A 27,474-nucleotide genomic window follows, 5' to 3' on the forward strand; every position below is an offset into this window, starting at 1 on the left:
TATAGAGACTGGTGTAATATCACAAAACAATGTAAATGTTGAGAACTCCAGGAAACCCTGCAAGAACCATGCAATTGCTGCAGAAGGAAGGCCAGGGTATCATGAGGACTCTGGGTCTGGCTCTTCACAGGGAAGGTAGCCTCCCCCATGGCAGGTAGGAGAAAGTAAGATAGGTTTAACCCTAGAGCATCCTGGATGTAGGCAGTCAGTCTCATCTTCACTCAGATACCGCCTAACCTGTAGAGAAGTCCAAATGAGTGCATATGGAAAAGGAACATGAATGACCAAGTCATTGCAGTGAGTCCATGATGACACTATTACCTGCAGCAAATCACTTGTCAAGCAAGTCAAGTCATAGAGAACCAGGCTTATGGGGAACTAAACAGGTTGCCTGCACCAAGATTAGGATAACGTCTACTTTACAGCATTTCTCACGGATGTGTGATGATCTGAAAGTTCCTTTTTCCATTACTAGTTACAATGTTAATTCAAAATGCTTCAATTAAGCTGCTTGTGTGAAACCAACATCAGAGTGTAAAATCATCAAGCAAGAAATGGAATCTTGTGCATCGTGCAATGATTATGCACATAGTATCGAGCTTATCTAATAGATGCAGTTAGTTTATTTTTCTTAAACAATCAAAATCACTCAGCTTGAAACACGGTAGAAAGGCATCTCATTAGAATTCCATTTCAAAAGTAAAATCATGTAAGATGATATGGCTGTGACTGCTGTCAGAAAAACACTAGTGACGCTTCAGTCTGAGTGCTAGTGTCTCCATTCCTACTGACAGCAGCTTGTAGTAGTTGTAGTCACAACATTGCATTTCCAACAGCTCAAGCGTAAAATGATCGCACTCTGATTTCTGCTTCCCAATGGAGAGGACAATTCATCCTGAAATTGAATGCCTTTGCCCTGCACCAATTAATAAGACAAATTTCCATTGGTAATTTTAAATGCAAGGTAGCTCAACTGACAGATGCAGTGGTATCAGTGAAATACCAAATGTAATTGAGATACCAACTTCGTAATAAGCTTTGTTGGCTGCCAGATGGAAGAATGCAGGTCATTATTTACCTGCTAATGTGTTGTGCTAACATGAATTCTGAAAATAGTTATTACTGTTTCTGCAAATTCAAAATCAATGTAGTATGAACTACTTTAGGCAGATTTTCCAAATAAGACCCAAACTTCAAAGCATCTTTAACAATCCAAGGCTCATGCTTTCAACATGTGTGATATGAACAGCCAAAAACTGCAGACATAATATTGATGCAGACTATTGATTTGATTCTAAAGGGTTGACACCAGCACCCTTCCCCCAGTACTATCCTTTTCCAGACTAGTGGGCTGTAGCATCCACAGAAATAAACTTCAGTTCTCAGTTGCCTCATCTGAGTAAGTGGTGGTGTTAGAAACCAAGCCTAAAAGTCTATTGCTGGTCTAACATATACAGCTGATCTGTTATGTAAACTCTGAGTAGTTCAGTTCACGTATCTAACTTCTACTCAGTAGGTGACTTTTTTGGGCCATGGGAAGGAGTTTTGCTTGCTCTACATTGGATATGGACTACTGAATTGAGACACTGCTTAACATCTGCATTTGTTTTTGCATATCATCGAGCTGTTCAAGCAATATATCAGCATATTTCTATGTTTCAAGGTCAGTAAACATCATGCAGTAAGCCCAACCACCTATATAAATGTAAGTTTATTAACTTCTGTTTGATCTTAAACATAAGGTTCAGTGGGCATCTGCACCACAGAATCATCTTTGAAAAGCTGGGTATCATTTCATCACCTTCTGGAGTAAGGTACAGTGCCGTAGCAGTTCATGCCAGTGTCAGCTTTGGCTGCTGCAGTCCTACCCTGTTTCTTGGCTGCATTTGTTTCCCGTGACCCTTGTGACAGCACTGGTGTTTGTGTAACTATATGGTAAGCTGGTTGAGGGAGCTGATCTAGCTGAAAACTGTTTTTCTCCCTCAAGTGACGGGTTTCATGCTGATCATGTCAGTGACTGGGTTAACCATGTTCGGTGTTAGTGGAGGGAAGGAGCAGAAAAGCAGAGTGAGACTGCGTTCACTGTTGAAAGCAGCAGCTCCTCTGTTCACTCTTCTCTGGATTTACACATATGGAAATGATCAAAATGCTTCCAAATCTGAAAATGTAACATGTCTAAACTACAAAAAATTAAATAAAAAGAAGATTCTTCCCACTAACAGTGGCTTTCATTTGCTCTTAAGGTTTGTTGGATTTAACTTGCAGACCCAGAGCAGTATGTTAGTGGATCTGCTGAACTGTTTCCAGGACAGACTGTGATGCTGGATAACCCTTCTTGGAGTGTTTTGGAAGGCCTGAATCAGGGTTTCAAGAACTATTCTGTTTTTAATCTGGTCTTTATTTTTGTTTTGATATCTTACCTACAAACCTTACCATCTACATAGAATAACTTGATGTGGTGGTGGATATTTGGTGTTCCTGTAATTTTCCTTTTATTATCTTTTGAAACCATAGAAATGGAAAAGCTTTTACTAATCTTCATATTTATTTATAAGTTCATTATGTAATTTCGGTCAGAGCAAAACAAAATTTGTGGAAATGGGAAGCATTTTTGTCCCATTCCTGTATTTCACAGATGTCCAGGATCTTCGATAACTGAGCTAGAACTTCTCAATCGCTTGGTCCAGTATTACCAGATGAGCTGTTCATAGCCTGTTTCACTTCCTGGTGCTCAAATTGCAAAGGTGGCAATTCTTTCCCTAGTGTCTATACTTTTTGAGAAATTTTTGCAACCTGTAAAGTTTTTTTTCTTGCAAAGCAAAAGCGACTAGCCTTTTTCCCTAAAGCTATGATCTCCGAGAGATATTAGACTTGGTTCAGTTGTTTCTGTCATGAATCAACAAATTGCAAAAAAAAGACAAAAAAAAAAGACAGAAATGCTGCTGCTTTGAATCAAGGCTCAAGCCTTAACAATCAGAACTAAAATGACAGGTCACTTAATTTTGTCCTGTTTCTGTTGCTTCTCCCCAGATTATTTTGTAAACTTCACTAGGATGATTCCCCTATATAATGGGTAAGTATTTTTCTCTGAAGCTCTTTTTTAGCACCTGGTCTCACTGTTTTCATAAAGCATTTCTTTCGCCAATTCTGCAATGAAAGAAAAGCACAGAGCCCAGGAAGCAAGAATTTGAGTTCCCCGGTGAGTTGTTGCTGAGAAACCAAATAAAGATTAAAATAGCTAAGATTGAAACTGAAGCTAATACTGGTTTTGTCAGACAAATCAAAAGAAGGGAGGTCCCTTTAGTCTGGAATATAAACATTTGAAAAAAGTTCAATGCAGCTTTGAAAAGTCTGTTTGGATTAACTTTCCTGAGTATCATTCTGTAGTTAAACTCAACATCTAAAGAATCTTGTCTAGGTCTGTGCTCATTTTCTTCTCTGAGCCCTTTATTCAAAATTAAATAGATAAATCTATCCATGCTATAAATGTAACTGAACTGGAAACTGATCCCTTAAAAAAGAGCAAAAATTAAAAAAATAACAAACACAACAAACCACTGGGTAGTGTATTTCCAGCATCTTAATCCTACCCTGAAAATTACTGCAATGTTTCACAAGTTTAGTGGAGAAAACTTTGATCCAGTTCTTATTTGAATTTACAGCATCTGAGTAAGGGGTGGGGGGGAAATCTCTAAGACTTAGTAACTTCTCAGTCTCTAAAGATGAGATTAAGGTATCTTTGTAGAAATGCCTATTCCACATATCAAATACAGTAGAATTACATGAGTAGTTTTACAAGTGAGGCAGAAATTCCTTGAAGTAAATAAATTTTGAAGATAAGTGGCACCATAGTGTCCTCTTGTGGTCTTTTAATGCCTAAGCTGTGACACGTTTTCTAGGAGAAGAGCAGCAAAATTTTCAGTTGCAGTTAGTGTATGAGCACCTGTATAACGTGCCCTTTCCTTGCCTTACTTTTCTCCTGGAGATGGCATATGGACCACTGTACTTCGCATCTCCCATAAGCACTCTGTCCCCAGTTCTTTACATGTGGATGCACATATTGTGGTCCTCTCCAAAGGACCTCTTTCGGTAACTGCTTATCTTTGTCACGGATGAAGCAGATCCTGATCTTTGTTAGTGAGAAAACTTTGCAGCCAGATTGCCAATTTTTGGCCTGCTTTGTCCACAAGGCTGGTGTGATCCTCAGATGCGGAGAAGCAGGAATGTGCTGCAAATGGAAGTTTACTATGGTGAAATGTTGGCCATGAACTTGCAGAATTCCTGCCAAGCCTCACGTCCAGGGAAGCTGTACCTCGGCAGTGGCCACTTTTGTTTTGTTATTTTTTTCTGACGGTCAGCTCTGGGCTATTTATCACCCAGGTTCCACTCTAGTGTGAAAAAAGCTTCCAAAAAAAATATAATAGTCATAGATCCACTGCTGTGCATATCCCAGCCTCCCAGCCTTCCTCTTTACACAGTTTTAAATATCTGTATTTATGCTTTTAAAAAATATGTTGGCTTTAAAATTGGCAAGTATTTAATTCTTCCAGGTATCAGGGCTTTCTGCCAAACTGTATGGGAGATAACTGAGCACAGTTTCAGTTTCACAGAGATTTTTTACTATGTTACATCTATGCTGTCTATAAACCTGCAAACCTTTCCTATAACTAACAAGCCTGTTTCTCTTCTAACTGGAAGATATTTTTTTCTGGGCCACTACCCTGCTACTAACTCGATGATACAGCATATCTCAGAAATACTTTTCATGTCATATGGTTTAGAAATTTCCAATGATTTCAAAGCATAGTTCATAGATTGTCCCACTGACAAAGAGAGAAACATTATACTGGTCTGTATTAACAGAGATGCAATATGATTATTATCTAAAACATCAGAATGCAGGTATTCCACTCAAGAAGTTTTATGTATTTTGGATAAACACAACTATGGATGTTAACTCTCAGGCTTCTAGGCCAGTGCATCCTGTGCCTCTAAGCAGGCCATATATTCTGCCTGGAGTCATAAACGTTACAGTCATCAACGACAGCAATAACTGCACAGGTTACTCCACCAATGAGGCATTTCAAAGCTTCATTTACAGAAAGTTAAACATTCTATAAACCTTTTTGAGGTATCATGTTATTATAAAGCACTCCTAACAATGTTAGGGGCAGCACAATTTTACAGATGAATTAAAAAAAAAATCATCTGAATTGTAATTTTATGACATATTTATTTCTAAGGGTGATACTTTTTGCTCGGCCTTGACTTTCCCAGTTAGAAAAAATAAACTAATTTGTTTAAAATTAGGTATCTCCCCATGAAATTCAGGAAGAAGGGGAAAATAAGAAAAGCTGTCCTCAAACGCAGTTTCAGATGCTGGTTCTTCTATCCTTAAACAAAGGGCAAATCACTTTTATTTCAAAGGAGTTGAAACGATGTCACTTTTTGTTGTGTGATTGACAATGACATCATCTATTGCAAGTCCATAAGCTAACAATACTCCAGAGCTCACTTGCAAGGGCCTTCCAATGCGTGTACTACACCCCTTTGTGATGGCTGAGGCAGGCTATTCCCTCTATTATATCCTTAAAAGCGATCACTAATGCTGATATTATAATTCTATGTTCACTTTCTCCTAGGATGACTGCATGACGACTGCATGAGAACGCGTGAATCCCTGTCTGCCAGGGAAGGGCTGAAACACCTTGCACGTGTAAGTCTGTTTCTGTAAGAGCCGATGCATTGTGCAGTCACCATCTCATGCCGGGCTGTAAAAGCCAAGCTGCTTTTTAATGCTTGAGTGGTGTCACCTGTAATAAGAAGCATTCAAGGCAAACTTGACCTTGCTTGCCTGCCCTGAGGATTTATATCAGCCTCTTCAGCAGTTCACCAAACTACCCTTCCAGAAGACTCAGAGTTCCTCAGACAGCCTTTTTCTTTGAGTTGAATGGCATAGTTTACGGCGGAAGCGGACTGACCTTTCAGCTGGAACCTTAGACCTACTTAAGGTAGTTCACAAATACCCAGTGGCTTACTAAATAAGACCTGGACTGTGTCTTTGCTTATGTGATTTATAGGTAATATTTTAAAAGCAGTTCCCAATAGTGTATCAGAGATCATGGATTTGCTGATCTTCAGGCTGCTGATTTCACCAATGCTGTTAATGTACACTAGAGTACTGAAACTCAGGCTTTATTTATTAAGTTTTGATTCTGCTAAGCTATTCTCAGTGTTTTTCACAGTGAAACCACCAGACTTTTTCTTAGAAGTGCAGTTTTTATCTGTTGGGGGTGGAGTGTATGCTGTGTAGGGGGCGGGGGGGGGGGAAAGGAAATGAGTTTTATTCCCTCTGCTCTTTCGTTTTCACTGACCAGTCTGTACCCATATGAAAACATAATCCCAAATTCCATTTAGCTTTGTAGAAAACAGGTCATTCATCTCCATTATTTAATGAGAGGTAGCAATGTTGTCTCAGGTAAATGCTGTACTATTCTAGTTTCATTCCAGCCATTTAAGCTTATGATGGCCACTCATACCATTCAGAAGTCACAATCAGTAGTCATACTCAGGGAAAAAAAAAAAGTTAATCACTCAGGTTGGAATTTCAATTCTCTTACAAACCAGCTGCTAAACAACAAAGTTGATATGGGTAGATAACTTCTTATCTTTAAATACGGCCTGTCTACAAGTCAGTAAAGGACCATTGTCTTTAGACAAAAGAAATATTTTTGCTTCAATAAATTTGAATAGTTTCCTAAGGCTAAATTGTCTCCTAAGACATTTGGATATAGTTTCCATTCCAGAGAGGGGAGTTGCTGGTATATGTGCATGAGCTTGATTTTATTTATTTTTTTCCCCTCATGGGGCACCATTTCAGTGCCATTGATTTCATGATACTAAAAGGTTTTGTGGTGGCCTAGATGCATTTTTTGATGCCTAAAGAAAACAGCTCCTTGCCAGACCTGCTTTCAAAAGCAAGATGAGAGGGAACTGCCCCGTTTAATTCTTCTTCCTGAATAAGCATGACTCCAAAAACATTAACTCTTGAGACTTATTTCTTATAATCCCTGTCTCCTTTTTCTAGGACAGCTTGCTTAGACCAGACACTTTCACTCAAAAGCTTTATAAAGTGGAAAACGGGAAAGAAGAAGAAAGAAGACTAAGCATGAACTAACTTGCTTAATGGTGAGTTATCACCTTGCCCTTTTTCTATATAAAATTCTTTGCCCCCTATCAATTAATACTTAATTTTACTGTTTTCTTGGTGGACTCTAGCTTATTAGGTCATACTTAATATGAACACTAATGAAACATAACTCAACCAAAGAAGGTTAAACAGAAAATTCTACTTTTTGGGCAATTGTTCCACTTTCCTCTGGGGGAAAAAATAGAGCTGGAGATAACACAGTGAGTGGCTGAAGTGGTGCACCTGGATGTTTCCAGTCTGTCAGAACTAACACTTCTAAAATCAACAGAAATGCTTTCTAAATTATCAAAATTGGCCTAGCTTGCCCACAGAAATTGCTGCTAAAACTTTACAGATGTCAGTGGGATCCTATTTACAAATATGCTCATTTTAGGGTTCCTGGAAAAAAAATACCTCCCCCTAGATGTTCACGATGCCATGAGTTTTGAATAGAGGAAAATCTGGGGTTTTTTTATCTCCTCCAAAACCGACGAGGCAGTTATTGAGATACACATGGCCACACGAAGATCATTGGTGTTTTCCTCAATAGAGCAAAGAGACAAAGGTAAAATGTAGGTTATATGAAAGCACAGGAGTCTCAGAAGTCTTTCCACCTGTCTGATCAATACTAAGAGGTGTAATTGCTCTGGCTTTCCCCAGAGGTGGTCTACCAGCAAGTTTGTGTTAAGTGAACTGAGAGACCTGTACGCCCTTGGCAGCAGTCACTCCGCAGCATGGATCCTTCTTGTTTATTTGAAAACCTAACTAATTAAAAGTAGACTCATTACTCAGTTCTTGCCAACAAAGCATTCTGCCTCTTGTTTGTCTCCCCTCTGCTCATTACACATTTTTCTTTCTCCCAGTGACCTGGGGGTTGCTTTGTCAAAAAGGCAGGACAAATTCAGAAAGGTAGGGATTAGGTTCTTCTGAACACAGGACATGTCAACATAGTCTTATCTTCTTCCTCTGCTTTAAGGTTTATATCCTTCCATAGACTCCTATGCAATCTGAAGACAAAGCTTACATCATTACTGGACTGGCTTGTCACTGTACACAGATTTCTTAAGTATTTTAGTCAAAAATCTCCAGAACTATTCGGACTTGATATTCTGTAGTAAAATGCAGAAACTGTTCTCTAGAGCTTTTTTCCTGACAATTATGTAACGCATTAAAAAGGGATCCTTTTACTTTCAAGGCTAGCTTTCAAACACAGACAATGGATAGCATTATCAACTATTAGTTCATGTTTAAACTCCATGTGAAGGCTCCTGTAGACCAAACGAAGGCCAAGATACCCATCGCTGGCGCCAAATGCGAAGGCAAAATTGAATTTTGCTCCCTTGGGGACAAGAGGTTGAGAGGCAGGCGTGCCCTGGCCTTTATGGGCCCTGCCGCCACCGAGGCATCCGTCCCAGCTGCTGGGAGGGGGTGGCACACCCCACTGCCTCCATTAGTGGGACAAAACAATGGTGCAACCCCGGCTCCCAGGCCCCTGCCTGAGCAGCGGGGCCACAGTTCATCTGCCCTGGCCGTCTGCTGCCTTAGCAACTGTCTACTTTGCATATAGCTAGCAATACCCTTGGCTCCAGCCAGCATTCAAATTTCCCCAGCGTACCATCTTACCCCGCGCTCCCCCCCTGCCTTTTGTGCAGCCATCTTTCCCTTGGGCTTGCTCTGCTCGCCTTTCAGAGGGTTTCATGCAGCCAGAGAGGGGAGCGAGCCCCAGAGAAACCACCGCGCTGCCACCGCAAACACAGGAAGCGGGGACAGCTGCCGGGTAACTGAAGTTAACGATAACTCGCATAAAAATAAACCCCCTCTCAGGATGACGGTACGCTTTTCATCCCTTTGTTGCTGATCAGCCGAAGGGCAGGGCTAAGCAGTCTGCTGGGAGCCGGCAGAACGTTTAACTGCCGCGCTCAGCTCCTTCAAAGCCCCGCAGGGCTTTATGTGCCACCCCTCCCTTGCTGTTGTTTCCCCCCCGCCGCCCCTCCCGGGGGTCCGCGACCACCTGGCCCGGGGCGGGGAGGGCAGGGGACCACCCCACGCCATGGACGGGCCTCTTCGCCCGACGCGACCTCCCGGGGCCGCCCGGCCCCAGCCCCGGGGGATCGCCCCCTCCGAGCGTGGGCGCGGCGCGCCAACGCCCTCCCCGCATCTCTGCTGCTCAGCAAATGGCGGCGGGGAGGAGGAGGAAGGGGGTCGGAGGCGGCCCGGGCCACGGCGGAGGGAAATTTCCTCCCCGAGGCGGCCCGGCAAGGGAGGGCCGCGGGCGGAGGGCGCGGAGGGGGCCCGCCCCTCCCCGCCCCGCAGCTCCCGCCGCCCCCGGGCCCGGCTCCTGTCACGATGACTGCGGGAGGAAGGCTCCCCCTTCCCCGCGCCGCCTCGCCGCCTCCGGCCCCTCCTCCGCGCCCCCGCTGCTGAGCGCGCCCGGCCGGCGGAGCGACCCCCTCCCCCGCCACCGCTCCCGGCTGCGGGGCGGCCCCGGCCTGCCCGCCCGCCCGCCTGCCGGCCCCAGGGGCGGCGGCCGCCGCGCCGCCTCGCCGCCCCGGCGCTCGGAGGGGAATGGGTGGAGTTGAGGAGCGCGGTTTCCTGAGAGGAAGTGACCGCACGGGGCAGGAATGCGCCGCCGGCTCCGCGCCGCGTCCCGCCTGCCTGGCTGCGGTGCCGCGGGGAGCCCTCGCCGCCCCGCCAGCCATGCCGCACTTCACCGTGGTGCCGGTGGAGGACAAGCACCGTGCCGAGTACGACAGCGTAGAAGGGCTCAGCTGGGTGGACTACCGGGAGCCGGCCGCGCCGCCCGCTGCCGGTGACTCCTACGATACCGTCAGCTCCGACGGTGAGCGGGCACGGCCGGGGCGGGGGGGCCGCGGTGCCGGCCGCTCCCGGGGGGGGAGCCGGGGCGAGCCTGGCTCCCCCGCTGCGCTCCGCTACCGCCGGCCGCGGCAGACAAAGGCGGGGGCGGCGGTAGCGGCTCTCGGGGCCGGTGAGGGGCGCCGCGCCCGGAGGAGGAGCCCCCGCGGGGTCCGCCGGGGCGGGCGGCGGTTCTGCCGTTGCTGGGGCCGAGCCGCGCCGCCGTGGCGAGGCCCGCGGGGAGCCCGTCCCGGTGGGTGAACGTTGTCGCCAACTGTCAGCCCGGGCGGCCCGGGCCGAGCGGCGGCAGCGCAGCCCGCGGGTGCCCCGGGGATGCGGGTGGCTGGGGGGTCCTCCAGAGGCGCAGAGGAGCCGGGCCCGGCATGACCCGCCCCGGGGATTCCCTGCGCTCCCCGGCCACTTGTTGATAGCCCGGGGAGCAGGGACAGGCGTTATCGTTGCTCCCACAAACTGCGGTCTCCAGAGGTGATAAGAGGACGCAGAGATAGCTCAGATATTTTCAGTGCTCTGCTACCAAAATAAACGGATGGTAAAACATTCAGTTAAAGTAGCCGAATTGCAGGTGACTGTTCTTCTTGCTTATGTCATCTTGAAAAACGTGCCTGGGCATCTAGGACCCTCTCCCTCAACCCGGGCCTTTGAATACTACAGCGTGTGTATTGTGGCTGTGTGGCTTTCACAACTGTTCTTGGTTCGCGGAGCTGCTTTTTGCTAGTGGTTAATTTATTACGATTGCAGAAGAGGATCACGTAAGTAGGAGGGGATTTTGGGTGGTGAGAAGTGCATTCGTTAATTAGGCACCTAATACAAGTGCTCAGCCTCTCTTGGTGTTTTGCTGTGACTTTAAGGTATAAATCAATTTAAATATGGTGAGTGTTTCTAGTGAGAAAATGAAGGATACTTAGATTTGGAGAGTAGAGTAGTTGTGGTAAAAGGTTGTTTTAGTTCTTTGTGGTATCTGTTTCTTTTTTTCTGCCTTAGTTATGTTTAGTTCTGTAACCTTTAAGAAGAGGATCTTCCCATGGGCTCAGCTGGTGAATCTGACTTGCCCTCTGTGAATCACGCATGACTCTAGGCAACAAAAGAAAAATCGGTAAACACCTGACCTGTTCTTCCTTGCCCGTGCAGTCAGACTTTTCAGAATGCAAATTTTATTGGATGCACAATAATCCCTGAAGGGAGCCTGCACTGCTCAGGCCTGTGCTCAAGGAAGAGAAAAGAGTTATTTTGCTGAGTGGTACTCAACTGTCACGAGATCAAGGTCCAGTTCTTTCCTTGTCACTGTGTTCAGTTCTCCCTGAATCTGTGCTTAAATCTCCAATATGTACCATTCTTTTTTATGTTATTAATTTTTTCCTTTCTTTGCATGCTTTTCAAAGGAATTTTAGTCTTCATATACCAAGTAGCTTACATAGGCCTAATGTCCATTATGTCAGTTCTTTCCAGTCCTATTGTGGGTATTTTGGAATAACGAAAGGTAGGTGCTTTTTCCAACTTGTCTGTTATCACAGACAATTTGAGGCTCTAGCCCTAAAGGTTGAACAGGGCCTTGACTTCATTTTGTAAAATGTCTGCTTAACTCTCGGTTTACTAAACATGTAGTTCATATGTATGAAAGTAACAGGTGCTTTTCACCCATCTCAGCAGATTGAGACCTTGAGTACTTTTTCCACTAGCTAGCTTTGGCCATGGCTTGGTAAGTGTTAATTTCTGGAAGTTACTGCCGTGGTGGATAAAGGAAGGTCAGCTCAAACTGCGTGTCATTTGGATGCAAGACTGCCTGTAGGATGTGTGCAAACAACATTCAGCTCCCCGTCGCAGTCTATCAGTAGCTGGCAAGCTGTGATCTCTTAAGTACTGCTGTTCCGACTGCAGCATAGAACCGTGCTGCTGGAAGTTAGCTGAGTCTCTATTTTAAAACTGATAAATATCTAGTAGCATCTCTATTAATATATGGTAGTTAGTTCTGCTTCTGTTTGAACTATAACTGCCTTCTATTTTTTAATTTACTTTCACAGTAATTAAGTGTTGTTTCATATCCTCAGGGTGTAGGTATAAAGATATGCTGTCTTGTCTACCTGTACTGACAAGCATGCTCTTCCCCACTAGCTTTTTCTGTCTCTTCCTAGGTTTCCTGGGCTTATGGCTCTATAGAGGGGAATCTGAATTCCCTTGTGTTATTCCTTTGGTTCTTGGTGCTTCTTTCTACATCCTGTGCAGAGTTAGCGTAGCCTCTCATACTGGGGGAGCGTTGATAATACGATGTGGTGGAGATGGGAAGCTCCTGTTGAAGACAGAGTATCTCACAGCTGTTTAGCGCTGGCTGGAGCCTGCAGAGCGAAGGGAAGAGAGTGACCCTCCGGAGCCTTCTGTGGCAACTGATTAAAGGGCTTGTGGAAGTATTTGTTGGTTTTGGTGATGCCCCTGATTCCAAACGAGGTAAACTTTGTTTGACTTGCGTGCAGAGTTTCAGAGTTTTAGACTGTGGCCCTATCAAAGTGCATATGATTCGTATTGGCACTGCATGAATGCGCACAGAGCTACCTGAGCAATGCCAGTTGTCCAGTCCTTCTATGCGATCAAGTAGCACCACCATAGTCAGTAGGAGGAATTGGTTACAGTTGTTCTGGTGAATCTTCTCTAGGGAAGATTGTATTTTATCAGCTTGCTATTCAGAACCTTATTCAAAGACTTCTTTGGGTTGCTCAGTTTGATCGGAGATGAGTTAAAGTGACTCAGTTAACGATATGGCCCTTCAAGCCTGTGGTCCGTCACAGTAATGTAACTGTTTATAGCTGGTCTGTAACAGTGTGCAGTTGTGCAATCTCTTAGGCTGTTGCTTATGATTCTGACAGATTCTTATTTCATTGCAACCTTTATTTGTCATAGCCTTGTTTTTGAATCTTTTTTCTGAATTTTGCTTTATTTGGGACATCAAGTGATACGGTGTCATGTAAATGCTACAGACATGAAGCCATTCTGCAATAGAATTTCTTGTCAGTCATTTCCCTAAGAAGACATTAGTGAGCGTGCAATAATTTAGCCTTCCCAGATAGTTCCAGAGCTTGCTTGTGAATAAAATCAGCTTTTTTTTTTTTTTTTCTAAGCAGGTTCCATTGACTGCCACTGCTTGTAATAGATTTTGACGTCTTCCATTTAGAAAAAGAAGTACAAAGAATTTTCCTGTGATCCTATGATAAACATGTGAGCCTTGCTTTATGGATCGGCAGGGATGAGAAATGTGAATTTGGCATCTTTTCAGTCTTTGAAATAATGCCAGGATGTTAGGTTGGGTACACAGGGTACGAAGAAGGAGAGTGGGTTATGAATAGTGTTTAAAAAAACCAAATAAGCTTTGCTTTAATAGGAATCTCAGCTCCACAGTGATTGTGCACCCTGTTAACCAAAGTGCGGCACTGTCATGTGTCCTGTGGGAAGTTATTTATCTTGCTGTGACTTTTGTTTGTGGAAATGAGACACTAATCAGCTTGGTGTCACTAACCAGCTTTGGTCAGCTGCCACCCTTGGTTTTTGCCAATGAATTGCTCTGCTTATGTTCCAATTATCACATGTCTTGCTTTCAGCCCAGAGTTTTCTAACTAGACTTGAGACCTTTTCCTCATGCTTACAGTCTGCATCAGTATGTGTGGTGCCCTTGTGCAGCAACAGATTATGCTGGTCATTTGCAATAAGCTATTTTCGAGAAGATGGATAAAGAAAGTCCTGGTGTGATAGCATTGCGTTTTTACTTTAAGCTTCTTCCTGGTTCACTGCTTTTTAATATGTGGTAACTTACTAGTAAGTTTTAAGTTTTTTCCAGGTTTTAAGTCTCTTACGAGACTTGAAATAAAGTTCATGTAAAATATGACTAAAGCTACTTTCAGTGGGGATACATAAATCATTCAAAAATTCCTTTCCAAAGCACTTAATTCTTAATGTATGTGTTTTGGCAAAGTCCAGAGATAAGATAAAATTAGTCATATAATGAATTAGATACAACAGCTAAACAGGAGTGACAGAAACATGCGTCCAAATATATTTTTAAGTTGTCTTAAATTCAAGAACTTCTGCTAGCAGCAATGTGGGTAAATGGCGCTGTTACAGTAGTTATAGTAGGGTATTTTTGCATAACCTCTGTAGCACGTGCATCTTCACATTTTTCATGTTGCCTCAAAACTGCAGCAAGAAGTCATGGAGGAGGGAGCCTGGGGAAGAGTTGAGGCAGCAGCTCTGAATTGTTTGGGAGGAAAGTAACCTGAGAAGAGAAATACACTGATGTCAGTGAACTGTCTCTTCTGGTGCTTTGTGAACAGTATGGAGACTGCACCTTCTTCAATTTAGTTGCATTTTGATGAGGGAGGGTTTTTTCTGTTCTGCTAAGTTTAGCAACTGTTTTCCCTCACTGGAAAGTTTAATGTGTAAATTTGGAGATGTTAAAGGTGTTCTGTCAGCACTAAATATGTCAATATTTGTTCCTGTTCCATAAAGCATACTTGTGAGCTCTTGTAGGATACACAGCAATAGTTATAACTTGAAATGCAGATCCTGAAAGGGGTCTTAGCAGCAGGGTCATCCTCCTGAAGTCTGGTATTTTTTTGTTCTGTTTGTGTAATGGGCAATGAGCACAGCACTGATAGCAGTGCCAAACTCCAGAATACTTTTTTCAACAATACAGGTGCATAAATAAGTGGACTCTTGCTTCAGATAAGGAAAGATAAGAGTGCAATAAGTGAAAAATGAGAGTGGAGAAGTGCTCTGGGACACGTTTAGCTGTTTATAACACTTGGGTGAATGAAGGAGATGGTGTATACTTTCTTTGTAGCCTGTAAGCAAAAGAATTTCTCTGAGAAGCTCATTTTAGTGGAGCCCATGGTGGATACCTCAAGTTTCTTTTAGCGGCATACAGTTTTGTAAGGTTTAGTTCATCTATAAAAATGCTCGTCTAGGAAAAGCAAAAAGCTCATTTTACTGCATAAACTGTTACTTTTGCTAAGCATGTCTCTCGTACCTCTTGGGTGATTAAGACAGAGCTGGAGAGGCTGCAGCTGTCCGGTACCAAGGGGATATCTGTGCCAACTGCTGGCGCCCAGGAGACTTAGCTAAATATAGAAAAACATGGGCCTTTTTGTGGGTTCTCTGGTATTTCAGTTATTTGGAAAAGCTCTGGGGAGTATCTCTGTGATATGTCTAAGTGATTTGAAAGCAACTCCGGTAATGTGTCTGTATGTTGCAAAAAACTCATAGACGATAAAAAGCCAAATAACCCTCCACTAGTCTTTTGTAGCTGTTGATTTTTTGTGTTTTAGAGAACACCTGTATTAGAAAGCTAAGCAATTGCACACAAAAATACATGGTGTTTCCATTTAATTCTATCTGCAAACGCTCGCTCCTTTTGACTTCCTAAGTGCCCATTTCAAACTTGAGTTGAGAATAATTTTGGGAATTTTTTTACGTACTGAAGCTACATAATTTTATTGAATCTCTGCACTTTTCTAAAGAAATTCAAATGAATTTGGGGGCTTCTTATATTGTGTTTGTAGTACATATCTCTCTTGTATAAAATTGATCTGTGTGTGTTTTATTCAATTTCCCCTTGCGAATTTCTTTGGTGTTTCCCTTCTGTAAAGAAAATACTGACATTTCCTTTCTTTTCCCCATTGCAGCAAAATTAAGGAATACATTTTTGCATGCTTTTCAATGTAAAGTTTAAGTTTGGCTTTTGCTCTAAAGTTCTGTGTGGAATGGAGATTAAGGTACTTTGCAGCCTCATTGACTGGGAAATGTAGCCAAACACAATAAATGCAGTTGGCTGAAGTTAAAGAACAAAAACAACCTTGGGGAAGATCAAACTAAGTGATCACCGCTTACTTTTTAAGTGCATGTAACAGAATGGGGGACACCCAGTGCCACCAGGAGAGAAAGGCTACATTTGGTGAGCTTCCCCTTCCAAGACCAATTGAAAATTTACACCTTTTCTTGACTATGATGTAACAAATAATTTAGTGTGCAGACTGATTTATATTACAGAAAAATTGCTACTATCACCAATACGTGGGAGCAAGATCTATTTGGTCAAAGCGTTTGTGTCTTCAACGTGTTGGTTCGAGGTTTTTCTTTAAATACTTTGAGCTGTAACCTGAACGACGGAGAAAAAAATGCACCACTTTAAGACATGGTCTAAAGCCTATTGGAATTATGTTTTAGGAACATTTCCACTGTCTTCAGTAACCTTTGAATTGGAAATTTTGAATCTCTTAATTGTACTAAGCTTTGTTCTCACAGATAAGAAAGATTCAGTGTTTTTTTGTTGTTTGATTCAGTAAAATCTCTTTCTTAATTATTAGTTTTCAATAGGCATCTGTTTAAATGATGCCAAGCGATCCCTTAGCAATGAGTAGTACTGTTCTTGTTCTGAGCTGTAGTAGTAGTACTGTTCTTGTACTGAGCTGCTTCAGATGCTTTATTTCAGTATACTTGGATTTTTTCATGCATGGAGAGCTGTGCATCGTTCACAGTGGCTGCTGTAGTGAATGCTAACCAAACAATACCTTCTTTTTAAGCGAGCAAAATAATGAAATACCATACACAAAAAAAATTAGTCTTTTAGCAAAATCAAATACTTGGCATACATTTAATATGTTCTGTCTTTAAATATAAAAAGTTTACGTGACCGGGAAAAACACAGCTCTTATAATGCATGTAGGGTAAACTTCTATGGATTTTGGATATGGTACCATTTTGTATACTGTTATGTGGTACAGGTCCTCTTTCTTCTGAAGTCCTCTGAATACCTATCCGGGGGTTATTTTGTAGGCTGTCCACTGCCTATTTGTCCTGAGTTACTCTTATTCTTGAATCTCAAACTGTCATTTCTGAACCATAAAAAGAAGTTACTGGAGTTACAGGAGTAGCGTTTTTTCCTAATAGGTCATGTAATAGGGCTTTAGATTTTGTGGTAGGTATTAGGTTTCGCATGGAAAAAGATAACCGCTTACTTTCCAGCGGTCTTAATTCATGTTTGAGCAGCAGATGTATAAGTTAGACCAGTTCTGGCAATACATTTTTTTCAAAATTTTTGTTGCTATTGCAAATACTTGGTGGAATTTTTTGTTAAGCATCTTTTGGTCTTCATTCTGCTCTGTGGGACAGAGAGGTGGAGTTCGATGTGCAGAATAAAGAGCTAATTGCCCAAAAGGAGTTTAGACTCAATTAACTTATGGATGAATGGGGACGGTTGATAACTTGGCAGTCCTGCCAAGTTAGCTATGCTTTGCTGACTGGAGGCAGCCTAAGACTTGTTGGAAATGTAAATGAAATGGCATTTTGCTGAGCTGAAGATGAGAGGCCAGTGCCAGGCTGGGCTGGACAGCTGGGGAAAGGGGTGAGGGAGGAAATTGCTGGTACTGGTGAGGGGACGGTCATCATCCCACCTTTGTATTCGTGGTCATTGTGCTCTGACGGGATACTGGGAAGCTCATTTGCTTAGGGCATGGCTTAGCAGCATTTCCAAAGCTATCCAGATTCTGGGTTTGCCTAATGTTCCCTGGAAGTTTGTTGCACAGGTCCATCCCCTTGAATCGAGAATGCTTAATTTGCCACTTTCTCCACGCTCCACCCAAGTGACCTGCATTGTCCCGAAAGTCCAGCTCTTTCATTGATTGACACGTGGTCTATAATATAATTAGTATGCAATCCATTGATTACTTTGAAAATTGGAATCAAAGCTGTAAGCTGATGTTGGAAGCTGGCTTGCAGGGAACAGTAGCAGAGGTTGTATAACAAGATCCTGGGAGAGGAGAGATGACGCAGAGCTCTGTGTTTAGGGCAGAGGCAGCCTGTACTATGTATAGGTTCAAACTAATTATGCCAGAACAAAACTGTATGTGAGGTTTTTTTCTACAGTCTAATTGCCAACCTTCATTTTTCATCTCCTGCCAGTAGCCAGCTATTTCTTGTGTTTATCTGAGGGATTTAGAACATCATTCAATCATTACAGATACCTCCTTATTGTGAAGGAGGTTAGACCATCCAGGCTTCAAACTTTTGCCTTTCGCTTCCGCGTCAAAGGGAAAAAAAGGATTTTTATGGTATGCCATTAGAAACTGCCCATTTGCTGAGTTAGGGTAACTCCTAAGGAGGGCCAGCTTGCTGAGACTTGCTCTTGCATACTTTAAATTGCTGATTGCTGCAGTAAAACACAATTTTTATGCCTTGGAGTGTAATTATTTTTCATAAAATTATCTATGGCAATGCTACTTTGTGTTATGACCTTGTCTGTGCTTGCAAGCTGAGCAGCTCCAAGCTTAGTTATTATGTGCAAAGTCCACCTCTGTATTTCCATGTAGGAGGTCAGATCTGAGTCAGGACTTGGAGCAATTCAAGATGACGGTGTAGCTGCTGCTGTCTCTGGAGGATAGCACATTGCTGTTTCTCCTCTGCCTTCTACCTCTGCGTTAGGAGCTTTGCCTTTCTCATCCACTTCTAAATGATGTAACTGACATCAATTTTACTACTACTTGCTATAGCATGTATTTGTATCCAGAGTTGATGTAAAAGGCAAAGGTAGAGGTTCTTTAATAGTCTTACAGGTCTGATTTCAGAAACTACTGACTGCTCCCAAATATTTTCAGCTTTCTTCTGCTAAGGTTTTCACTGTCCAGTCTGTGACTTTACAATATGAAGTGTTCAGCAGCAATACGACTTAGCCGTCTCCCCCTAACAGGATCCCTTCTTTTCCCCTGATTCAAATTTGCGTTCTGCGCCCTGTACTGGGACATGATCTCCAGGGCACAGCTGTTTCTAGAGCATCACATGCCAACCCTTGCCAACCTTATCCAAATTCAGTTCCTGCATGGTTATAACTTGTATCTTGGCTACTTTGCCTAAGCAGACACAAACTGTTCACTTTAGATGTGCCTGCATGTTCCAGAGAATGGGGTGGCAATGTCCGGGATTAATTTCAGGGATACTGCAGCCAAACATGAAGGGAGGTATGGTTTAGCTATGTTTGGTAAATCCCAATACTATGTAACCAGATAGTGGGATGATTATCTGCCTTGTGTTAAGATGTCTTTTAGTGTACGGGCAGGGAGCATTAAAGTTGTAACTCAAGGCAACGCACAGAGAATAATTGAATTGCAATATTTTGCCTTTGCACTTTTAAGACACTGTATTCTGGACTCTGTGGTAGAAGCGTACCTTTAGTGGGAGTAAGCTCACCATTATACGTCCGTGAGTTTCTTCTGACTTAGATTCTGTTGCGTGTGCTTGATTTAGTTCCTGACTGGTGAAGCAGAAGACAAGTGATCTAATGTTGCCCATTGCTCCTCAAAGAGTTTCTGTAAGCTCATGTGCTGTACTCATTTTGTTCTGCTGCGATGGCAAACTCATGAACTTTTTGTAAAATGATGCTAAAAGCCCCTGTGGCGTCTTCAGATACCTGACTCTGTCTTGGTCTGTGCTGTGTGTTGCACAGTGTGAAATATTTTGTGCTGTTTTGGAAGACCTGTGAGCTCTTTATAAACGTGTTTGAATATGTGTGTTGTGCAAGTACTGCTGTGGATTGTTGCTTATCGTGTGCAATGTCAGAGTGCTCTCCACCCTCTGAAATATTCAGTGGGATGGAGTGACTTCCTTTGCTAGGAGAAGTCTCATGCTGACTTGTACTTTCTTTAAGTATCATGACCAGAGTTACAGTGAGTTTTGGCTGTTTGTAGCACTTCGCACTGAAAGGTCAGCTCTTCATCCTTGGAGCGTATAAAAGCTTAGCTCTTTTTTTTCTCTCTTTTTTCTTTTATTTTCTTTTTTTCTTAGTTAAAAAAAAATAATCTCTCACACACTTTGTTTTCACATGGAACAAGGTACTTCTCAAATGTAAGAAAAATCTGGTATTCAGCACTTTCTATATGAGTTAACTGAAAACTTAATAAAACATTCAGGGCTTCACAATAAGCTGTAGCTGAGTAGAGATGTCTTTCTACTTTCTTCCAGGAATGGATTGTAGATGTCTGTTAATATACATTGTATATAATGCATAGAATGTACATGCAATTAATTTGCAAAGCAATTAAACCTCCCTCTGTTAGTTTCTGTATGTCTGGAGATACTTAGCGCTCTGGCTTATTTCTCCTGTATTTCCATTTTTTCTTGCAGGAAGTTTTTTGAGCTGGTGGTAATACTGACTTAATGGTCACCGCTGCCGTCTGCTTGTTCTCGCTCCATGGTTTGTACCTGTACAATTGTTTTTTGGCACATGTTGAACTGGAGAAGGGAGCAGATGTGTCTGAAATTGTGGTCTGTGTTGTGGGGCTATTTTTTTTTTTTTGAGTTTAGGTTTTTTGCTGTTGATTTCTCATCTTACTACTGCACAGCCATGGTCAGCTGAACAGGTATAGAGCTGAAAACAATTTTCTGTATCTGGGAGAGAGAGAGGTAAATGGAGTATTGCATGGAAGCTGCATGCTGGTCTCGTAGATGTATGTTGCTGTCTTTTGGAGAAAGTGAGAACATTTTACAGCAAGGTTAGAGGCTTTTCCTGAGGCAGTGAAAATGCTAGAACGCTTCTCCCTGTGATTTGATAAAGGGTGTGCTACATCTGAGGTGCCTTTGCGCATGTGAAGGGACAGAGCTTCTGGGAGGATAGTCGTGAGAAATGATTTGGAGTTGTTCCACATGAAAGAACCTCTGAAGTGGATTACAGTGAAGTACAAAGGTTGTTTTCATAGTGTTTTTTTCAGCTGGCAATGACAAATTATATTATGAAGGCTCCTAAGTGATGTGAATTCCTAAATCCGATTTTTCAAAAGTGACTTGGCATCTTTAATTACATAGGCATTCTTGGTGATTGCACCTACGGTATAACGTAGATAAGTCTGTGTGGTGTGTGCTGGTATCCAGAGGACCTCCTTATGAATGAGCAGGATGGACTGAGTTCTGGTAATTATGAACTGCTTAGAATCATTAAGTTAGTATTTACTTATGTATCTTACATAAACCTCCACTTCATCATGCTGGTGCTTTCTTTTTTTGTGATCTTGCATATGATTCATCCATTAATGGGTAATCATATTAAAAAATATTGAAGATGGAAAGAAATACATCACTCTTTTCACTTGAAAGCTAAAATGCCTGGAGGGCTAACGTCACAGAGCTATACTTTTGTGCCATTAGCAGGTTTAAAACGCTGTCTGAGTACACACTCAGCAAGCAGCACTTCTGTGGCACACGCTTTTCTGAGTAAGTGTGCAAACAGCTGGCAACGTGCCTCTTAAATGTGGCTGGGTTTGGATTTCATAAATAGCATTTTCAGTAAGATCTTGACACTTGTATATTTTCTCAGTGTTGAAAGGGTTATAATACCAGGATTATATTGGTGTCGGTTTAGCTTTCTGTAAGAAACGTGTTTGCTTCCTGAAAGAGATCAATCCCATTCAGCATTGCAGACAGCAGTCAGCTTGTCAGAGGAGGTGGAAAAAAGTTCTTTTGGGAATACGATATTATTGAACTTGTGCAATCCTCAGGACTTCACAGAGAAGGCATTTACTAAAGCATGTACTAAGAGCAGAAAGAAGAATGGTAAACCAAATTACTGAAAATGGCAAAGAGCTGTTGCTAAAGGGTAAGTACTTCATGGTGATATTAATAACTACAAAGGATTATAGTGTTCTGAAACTATCAGTGGATCTTACCTGAAGAATAAAATCATTGCGCATTTTGAAACACGGGATTATTAAATTGGTAAATCCGTTGAGTTGTGTAGTATCAGTCAGCTTGGTTGGTAAAGCTGTTCTCTAGTTTTGCAAAGTACGGTGGAAGTCTGATAGTAACTTCACACGTGTTTATCTAGGGATAAATCAGAGATCTGTGTTTAGTTGTACACTTAGGCTGTACCAGGGTACAAATTAACTGTTGCATAGGTTGTTGTCTGGGAAAGCTTTGGCTGTTCTTTCGTGCAGAACACAAACAAAGGCAGTCTTTAGAACTGTTTCAGGGGAACTAATATATTACCAACAATACAGCTTTCTAATTTACTTTCTGATAGAACTGTGCTTTGTTTGTATCGCTTTTGTAGAGACCAAAGCCATTGCTGATTATAAACGTGTACATGGTATCTGCAGTGCAGTATGTAAATGAATTTTAAGAAGCACACCTTTACTTGTTGGGTAAAATTCAGTAAACTCAAAACTTTAATGACGGTGTCAATTTAACAGTGAAGTAAATAATGTATGTGTCTTAAAGTGGTGCATGAACATGTTATATTCTTAAAATGCCCATGAGTGTCAATAGTTTGGCCCTAAGCTGCGGTTTCTGATGGAAGTGTGTGTCTGGGTCTGGCATGTGAGAGTTCAGTGTCATCAATGTAACTGATAGTTTGAGCCTGTGTGTAAAGTACAGAGGATCTCTTTGCTGCCTAAAAGCTACCCGGGTAAAGATCTGTCCTTTCATTCTGCTGTTCTTGCGTCTTGTACAGCCTTATTGTTGCATGAGTTGTTATCTAGTGCACCTTTGGCCTTTATTTTCATAAAATACTGGGTCAGCCTGGAATATACAGCTTGTGCTTTCTGCCACTGTCAGTGAAAAAGACCTAGTAGCCCAAGGTCTTAAATGAACTGGCATTAACGGATTTCAGTTAGTTATTTCGTTAGCAATGCCTAGTTTGTACGGTGAATGAGTTTTATCTAACCAGATGCAATGCTCTTTATTTCCAGTTTCTACTATTTCTGATATAAATACAATACTCCTAATTAAAAAAAAAAACCAACACCTAACACACACACACCCCCAACCCCTAGAACTTAGTGAAGTTTTCAAAATATTTTGAGAAGTGTTTGTTTTCTGAGCTTGGAATGTCATTATTAGTCTTTTGTTACTGTAAACTGATAAAATTCTCATTCTCAGTTTTGAAAAACTTGAAAATTAAAAAATCATGACTTTCTGTTTTTGCTTTGGATAATGTTGACTACTTTGTAGCTAAAGAGAAAATAAGTATTCCTTATCAGGTTTGTGATGTCAGCTGCCTGTTCTGCTGCCACGAATGAGTTTGTAATCAGAATTTTCATTTTAGAAATGCTTCGTGTTTCTTGCTAGCTGTGTGTTGCTGATGGAAAAACAAACATTTCTAATAGGCGGTCTTTTTTTTAATTATTATTCTTTTTAAATAAGAGCTCTACTTTGGACTGTTACTGATGTTGGCTTAGGATTTTTGGTAAGCAGTTGAAAGTGGATTTTTTAAGAACAGAAGCAATATCTGATTTCCGTTTATGAAATTTATAAATAATAATGTGTGCAAAAATACAATTGTAAATGGAATAATTTGTTATAGTCTCCTGAATGAACCAAGAAAGAGATTTCATAACAGTTCTGAGAGTGAACAGTTTTGTTTAGCCCAGCCACATGTGAGGAACCATATAAATAAAGCATATAAGCAGCTTTAGAATGTATTTGAAATCAGATTGTCATCTACATGTTTCTTAGGTTATCTTCTTAATATGACAGTCTCTTGATGTACTTCAACAATACTCTTGAACACTTTGTTGCTGAAATGTGTAGATAGCGGGGTTCTTGAACTACTAGCAAAGGTCAAGGAACTTGTTTAGGGCTTTCTGTTCTTCAGCAATACTGAGTTCTGCAAAACTTTACTGCCGGTGGGCGATGAGAATAATGTCTGAACATAGCACAATCTTTTGCAGGGAACCAGGTTTTATCTCACAATACAGATGTTTGGGAAAGTAGTATCATTGTTAACATCTGGAAAGTGCTTTCTCCAGAACTGTGTTAAAACAGTTTCTTTTGTAGAAATAAACAAAACAAAACACCGAAGCATATTAAAAATGGACAGCTTTTTATATTAAAACTTCATCCTTAAGGCTGTGAACAAATGTCTTCAAAAGCAATGTTGTGACTAAGGGAAGAACTGTTCTACCTGAAAATAATTTCTGTTTGCTGTAATCCCCTTGTAAATTTTTTTCCTGTAGAATAGCTATATTCGGTGTATTCATGTGAGAACAGTGAGCATAGCAAACCTATTTTGGTTTTGTGGTCAAAAAACCAAACTGAATTCTTGCCTACTTACCGGTTGTGTAGAAATTTGAGAACATCTTGTCACGTGAAAATCTGGAAAAGCATAAATAAACTGGAATAGAACTAACCTGCTTTCCAAAGTGGGGTAAGTTTTGCATACCTTAAACCTTCTATAAATTAGGTTTTTATTTAAGTCAGGCTCTCTTTAGAGGTAATTTGCAGCATGCCAAAGATGCGTGTGCAGGAGAGGCGCTCCAGGGATCGGCTAATTGACCCGTCTCTTTCTGACTAAAAAGCGAGCCTAGGTGATGAGTTGAATATAACTGCCTGCTGTTTAGGTAGATTGGTTTAACAGTGGTTAAAGGAATCCCATACCAACTGCTTGGGTAACAACTCTGATTTCTATTCTTAGATTCCAGTGTTCTCTGTAGATGGAATATTAAAAATATAAGTGATTTATTTATTTTTTAAATTAACAAAAAGATCTAAGATTAAATAATATTTTCTGTGTGTGAAAATGGCTCAGTTTTGTCCCTAGCTATCACAGGCTTCATGGCCAGTGATGCAAAATACCATCTGAATGACAGAAAAAAATGGTGTTAGCTGCTATACAGTTTATTTTATGACAATTTTTTTTCACTGTGGTGTACACAAAGGAGCCTGTACATGCACAGTACAATTTCAAGTTACGTATTAGCTCTTATGATGCTCCAGAAATTAAATTACATTGAGAGGAGGAGTGTTGAGCTTTCCTTTGAGCTGGTTTTCTAGTAAATATCTGCTGTTTATCAGTTATAAAAAGGTAAATAAACCAATGGGTTTCTTCCTTTGTCAAGCCTAGCATTTCAGTTCGAACTCTGATTTGTACTCTGATTCAAGCTAACATTCTTTGAAGAAATTTAGCCCCTCAGTTAAGATTTAGCTCTTGATATTTCAGGCAGGGAGGATTATGGCAACCCTGCATGCCATTTTCACAGGACGTAGCCGTACCCGGAACTTTGCTCAGCATCCCTGCACAGTGGAGCATGTCCCGGAGTCTGTGGCTGTCTCTGGGAGCGGAGGTGTGATGGGAACATGGTCATTTAATTAGCTCAGATGTGTGCCTCTAAAAGCGAAATGGCATAAGTTTGTCATCAATGTACAGCCCCCTTTGTAATCATGTTTGTTTGTTTTCAATGTTTTAAGCCTTACTTGCAGTTTAATTAGCATTACTGTATTTTCATTGCTGCTGTTATCTGTGCTAGACTGAAGCCAGTCAGACTATGTCCATCTGTGCCTTCAGCATGCCGTAACTTGTCCGGTAGATAGAGCCTCCGTGAGAGCTAGGGGTGTGTCTCCCTGGGTTAGTCATGTCCAAATGCAAAGATCTGAAGTGGTTTAAGATGTACTAATTTTCCACTTATTTAACTGAACATGATGAAGTAGGGGAGTGGTAGTTTTCTTTATGGGAATTCAGAAACTGACAAAAGAGAAGAATAAAACCTCGACAGGTCGAGTCACGCAGCTGCTTCTGCCACCTTCTCGCAGGGATGATTATTCTTTTAATGCTCTGGCTGAGTAGACTTTATACTGTGAAGCTTCTTGGTCTTTCTTTATGATAGTCTCACTGTGCCTAATTGTTCAGCTTTCATTTATCCTTACTAATCTGTCTTTCTTATAGTTACTTTCATATATGTGTTTCATCTGTAGTTCTCTCTAAATTCTGTTTTTCCTCCAGTTACTAAAGAAAACACATTGGCTTGCACAGAAGTCTTGCACTCGGCATGCTTGAGCAGTGAAACTGTGTCTTCCTGGCCTAATCCCCTTCCAAAAGGAAAGCAGAACACTGTCATCTGTGTTCTTAATCTTTTTTTTTTAAAACTAAAGACAACACAAGCCTTTTGGAGAAGGACAAAATAGAACCAGTTAGTAAACTATCTGGTATGGTTTTGACACAATGTTTTTTTTCTTGGCAATGAGATGAAAGTTAGGGAAAAGTTTGGACAGCCATTTATTGCTTTTATTCTGTCTCTTGGGATTGTGTGTTTGCATGTATGGGAGTATGCACACTTAGGATTTTTAGGGTTTGTTCCATGGACTGTCTTTGATGTTTTATGGAACTCAGGTGATCTGCGCAATGATTAACCTTGTTCTACAGACCCATGTCCGTACCTGAGTAGGGGAGCTCTAAAAGTTCAGGGAACTATGGTGGAGATGTTTAGATAAACTGTATAACATTAGTGGTGGCTGCAAATAGAATTATTCGGTTTGAAAGAGAACTGGTAGCATTCAGAAATAAAATGCTTTAATTGTCGAAAGATAACAAAGACTGAGAAGCAATGAAACAAGTGAAGAGGATGCATTAACCTGCTTGGAATATAGCTTGCCTGTCTCAAAAATTGAGATTAACTAGGGACTAAGGTAAATAAATTATTCTCTGTTGCAGAGTATTTAGCTCCCTCTTTAAGAAATGTTCCTTGCAAAATGATCTTGCACGATGAAAACTAACACCACATAGGTACTGTCCAAGACCAAAGACTTGATAACTAAGAATGTGGAAAACTGTACGCATGTCACAGGATGGTGCTTGCCCAGGAGACTTCATGCCTCAGAATGTAAACTGTCCTCGTGTGAAGCTGGGGCAAGAATTCCCCGGAGTAGCTTTCCGAGGTCACCTCCGCTCTCTTCCAAAACTGATGGACATAGCAAGCTCTTCCCATGCAAGTAAGTCTCTTTGAAGCTGCTGATATTGCTCATTGGCAGATGGAATATATTAGACAAATTTTTTTATTACAGTACGTATTGTATACTGCGCTGCAGTCCATTCTGTTCTGTTTTGTGATTCTTGTTGAGGAAATGCTCATCTGCCATAGGTTTTACTTACGAAATTGCAACTAGAATACGAAAAGAGAGAAAATGAGATGAACACTCTGATGTTGTGATTTAGGACATGTATGAAAAGCAGGGATTGCACCGAACATGCAACTGGTGAAGGTGATTTTTGGCTATGCTTTAGTTAGCTGTATTTCACTTAGCAATCGAGTACTTCTCTGAATCAGCACACATCTCTGGAGCACCCAGTTCTACATACTGGTGAAGTTAAAATAGGATGTCATTGTAAAGAACTTGAGTATAAACTTAGACTCCTTTGCTTCCTGTTGAAAGTGTACAGTGTTTGAGAGGGGGTTTAATGTGGCACTTCACTGGATCAGTAGAATCATGTAGTTTGAAAGTTCACTTTTATTTTTGCATTGTCCTCAGTAATTCATAATCCAAATATGCTTTCAGGATAATGGAGCTTGTGCTGTGAATATGGTAAAAAGCCAGCTGTATTTCTCTATAATATGAACTTTTCCATAGAGAGAAAAATGTGCCCTAGCAATTTCAAAAACAATACTCTATTTCCAGACACT

At 41.5% G+C, this 27,474-nt stretch overlaps 1 protein-coding gene across 5 annotated transcripts in view; it reads left to right on the forward strand.

The window, feature by feature from the left end:
* The first annotated feature begins 9,722 nt into the window (after positions 1-9,722).
* The window catches only part of SLC12A4 (solute carrier family 12 member 4), a 50,832-nt gene continuing 33,080 nt past the window's right edge, over positions 9,723-27,474 (forward strand). For 2 of the 5 annotated variants that reach the window (XR_010070963.1, XM_063334309.1), the window contains exon 1: positions 9,723-10,028. Coding sequence is in view for 4 of the 5 variants with exons in the window: in XM_063334309.1 (XP_063190379.1) it covers positions 9,755-10,028 (274 nt within the window). In the remaining variant the exon portion in view is untranslated. Of the gene's footprint in view, positions 10,029-10,568; positions 10,813-20,233; positions 20,286-26,507; positions 26,786-27,474 lie in introns of those variants that run through there. The other 3 variants (XM_063334312.1, XM_063334311.1, XM_063334313.1) reach the window with 3 other exon arrangements.

The sequence above is a fragment of the Chroicocephalus ridibundus genome, chromosome 4 (assembly GCF_963924245.1).
Source record: "Chroicocephalus ridibundus chromosome 4, bChrRid1.1, whole genome shotgun sequence".
In the NCBI taxonomy this organism is placed as follows: Eukaryota; Metazoa; Chordata; class Aves; order Charadriiformes; family Laridae; genus Chroicocephalus; species Chroicocephalus ridibundus.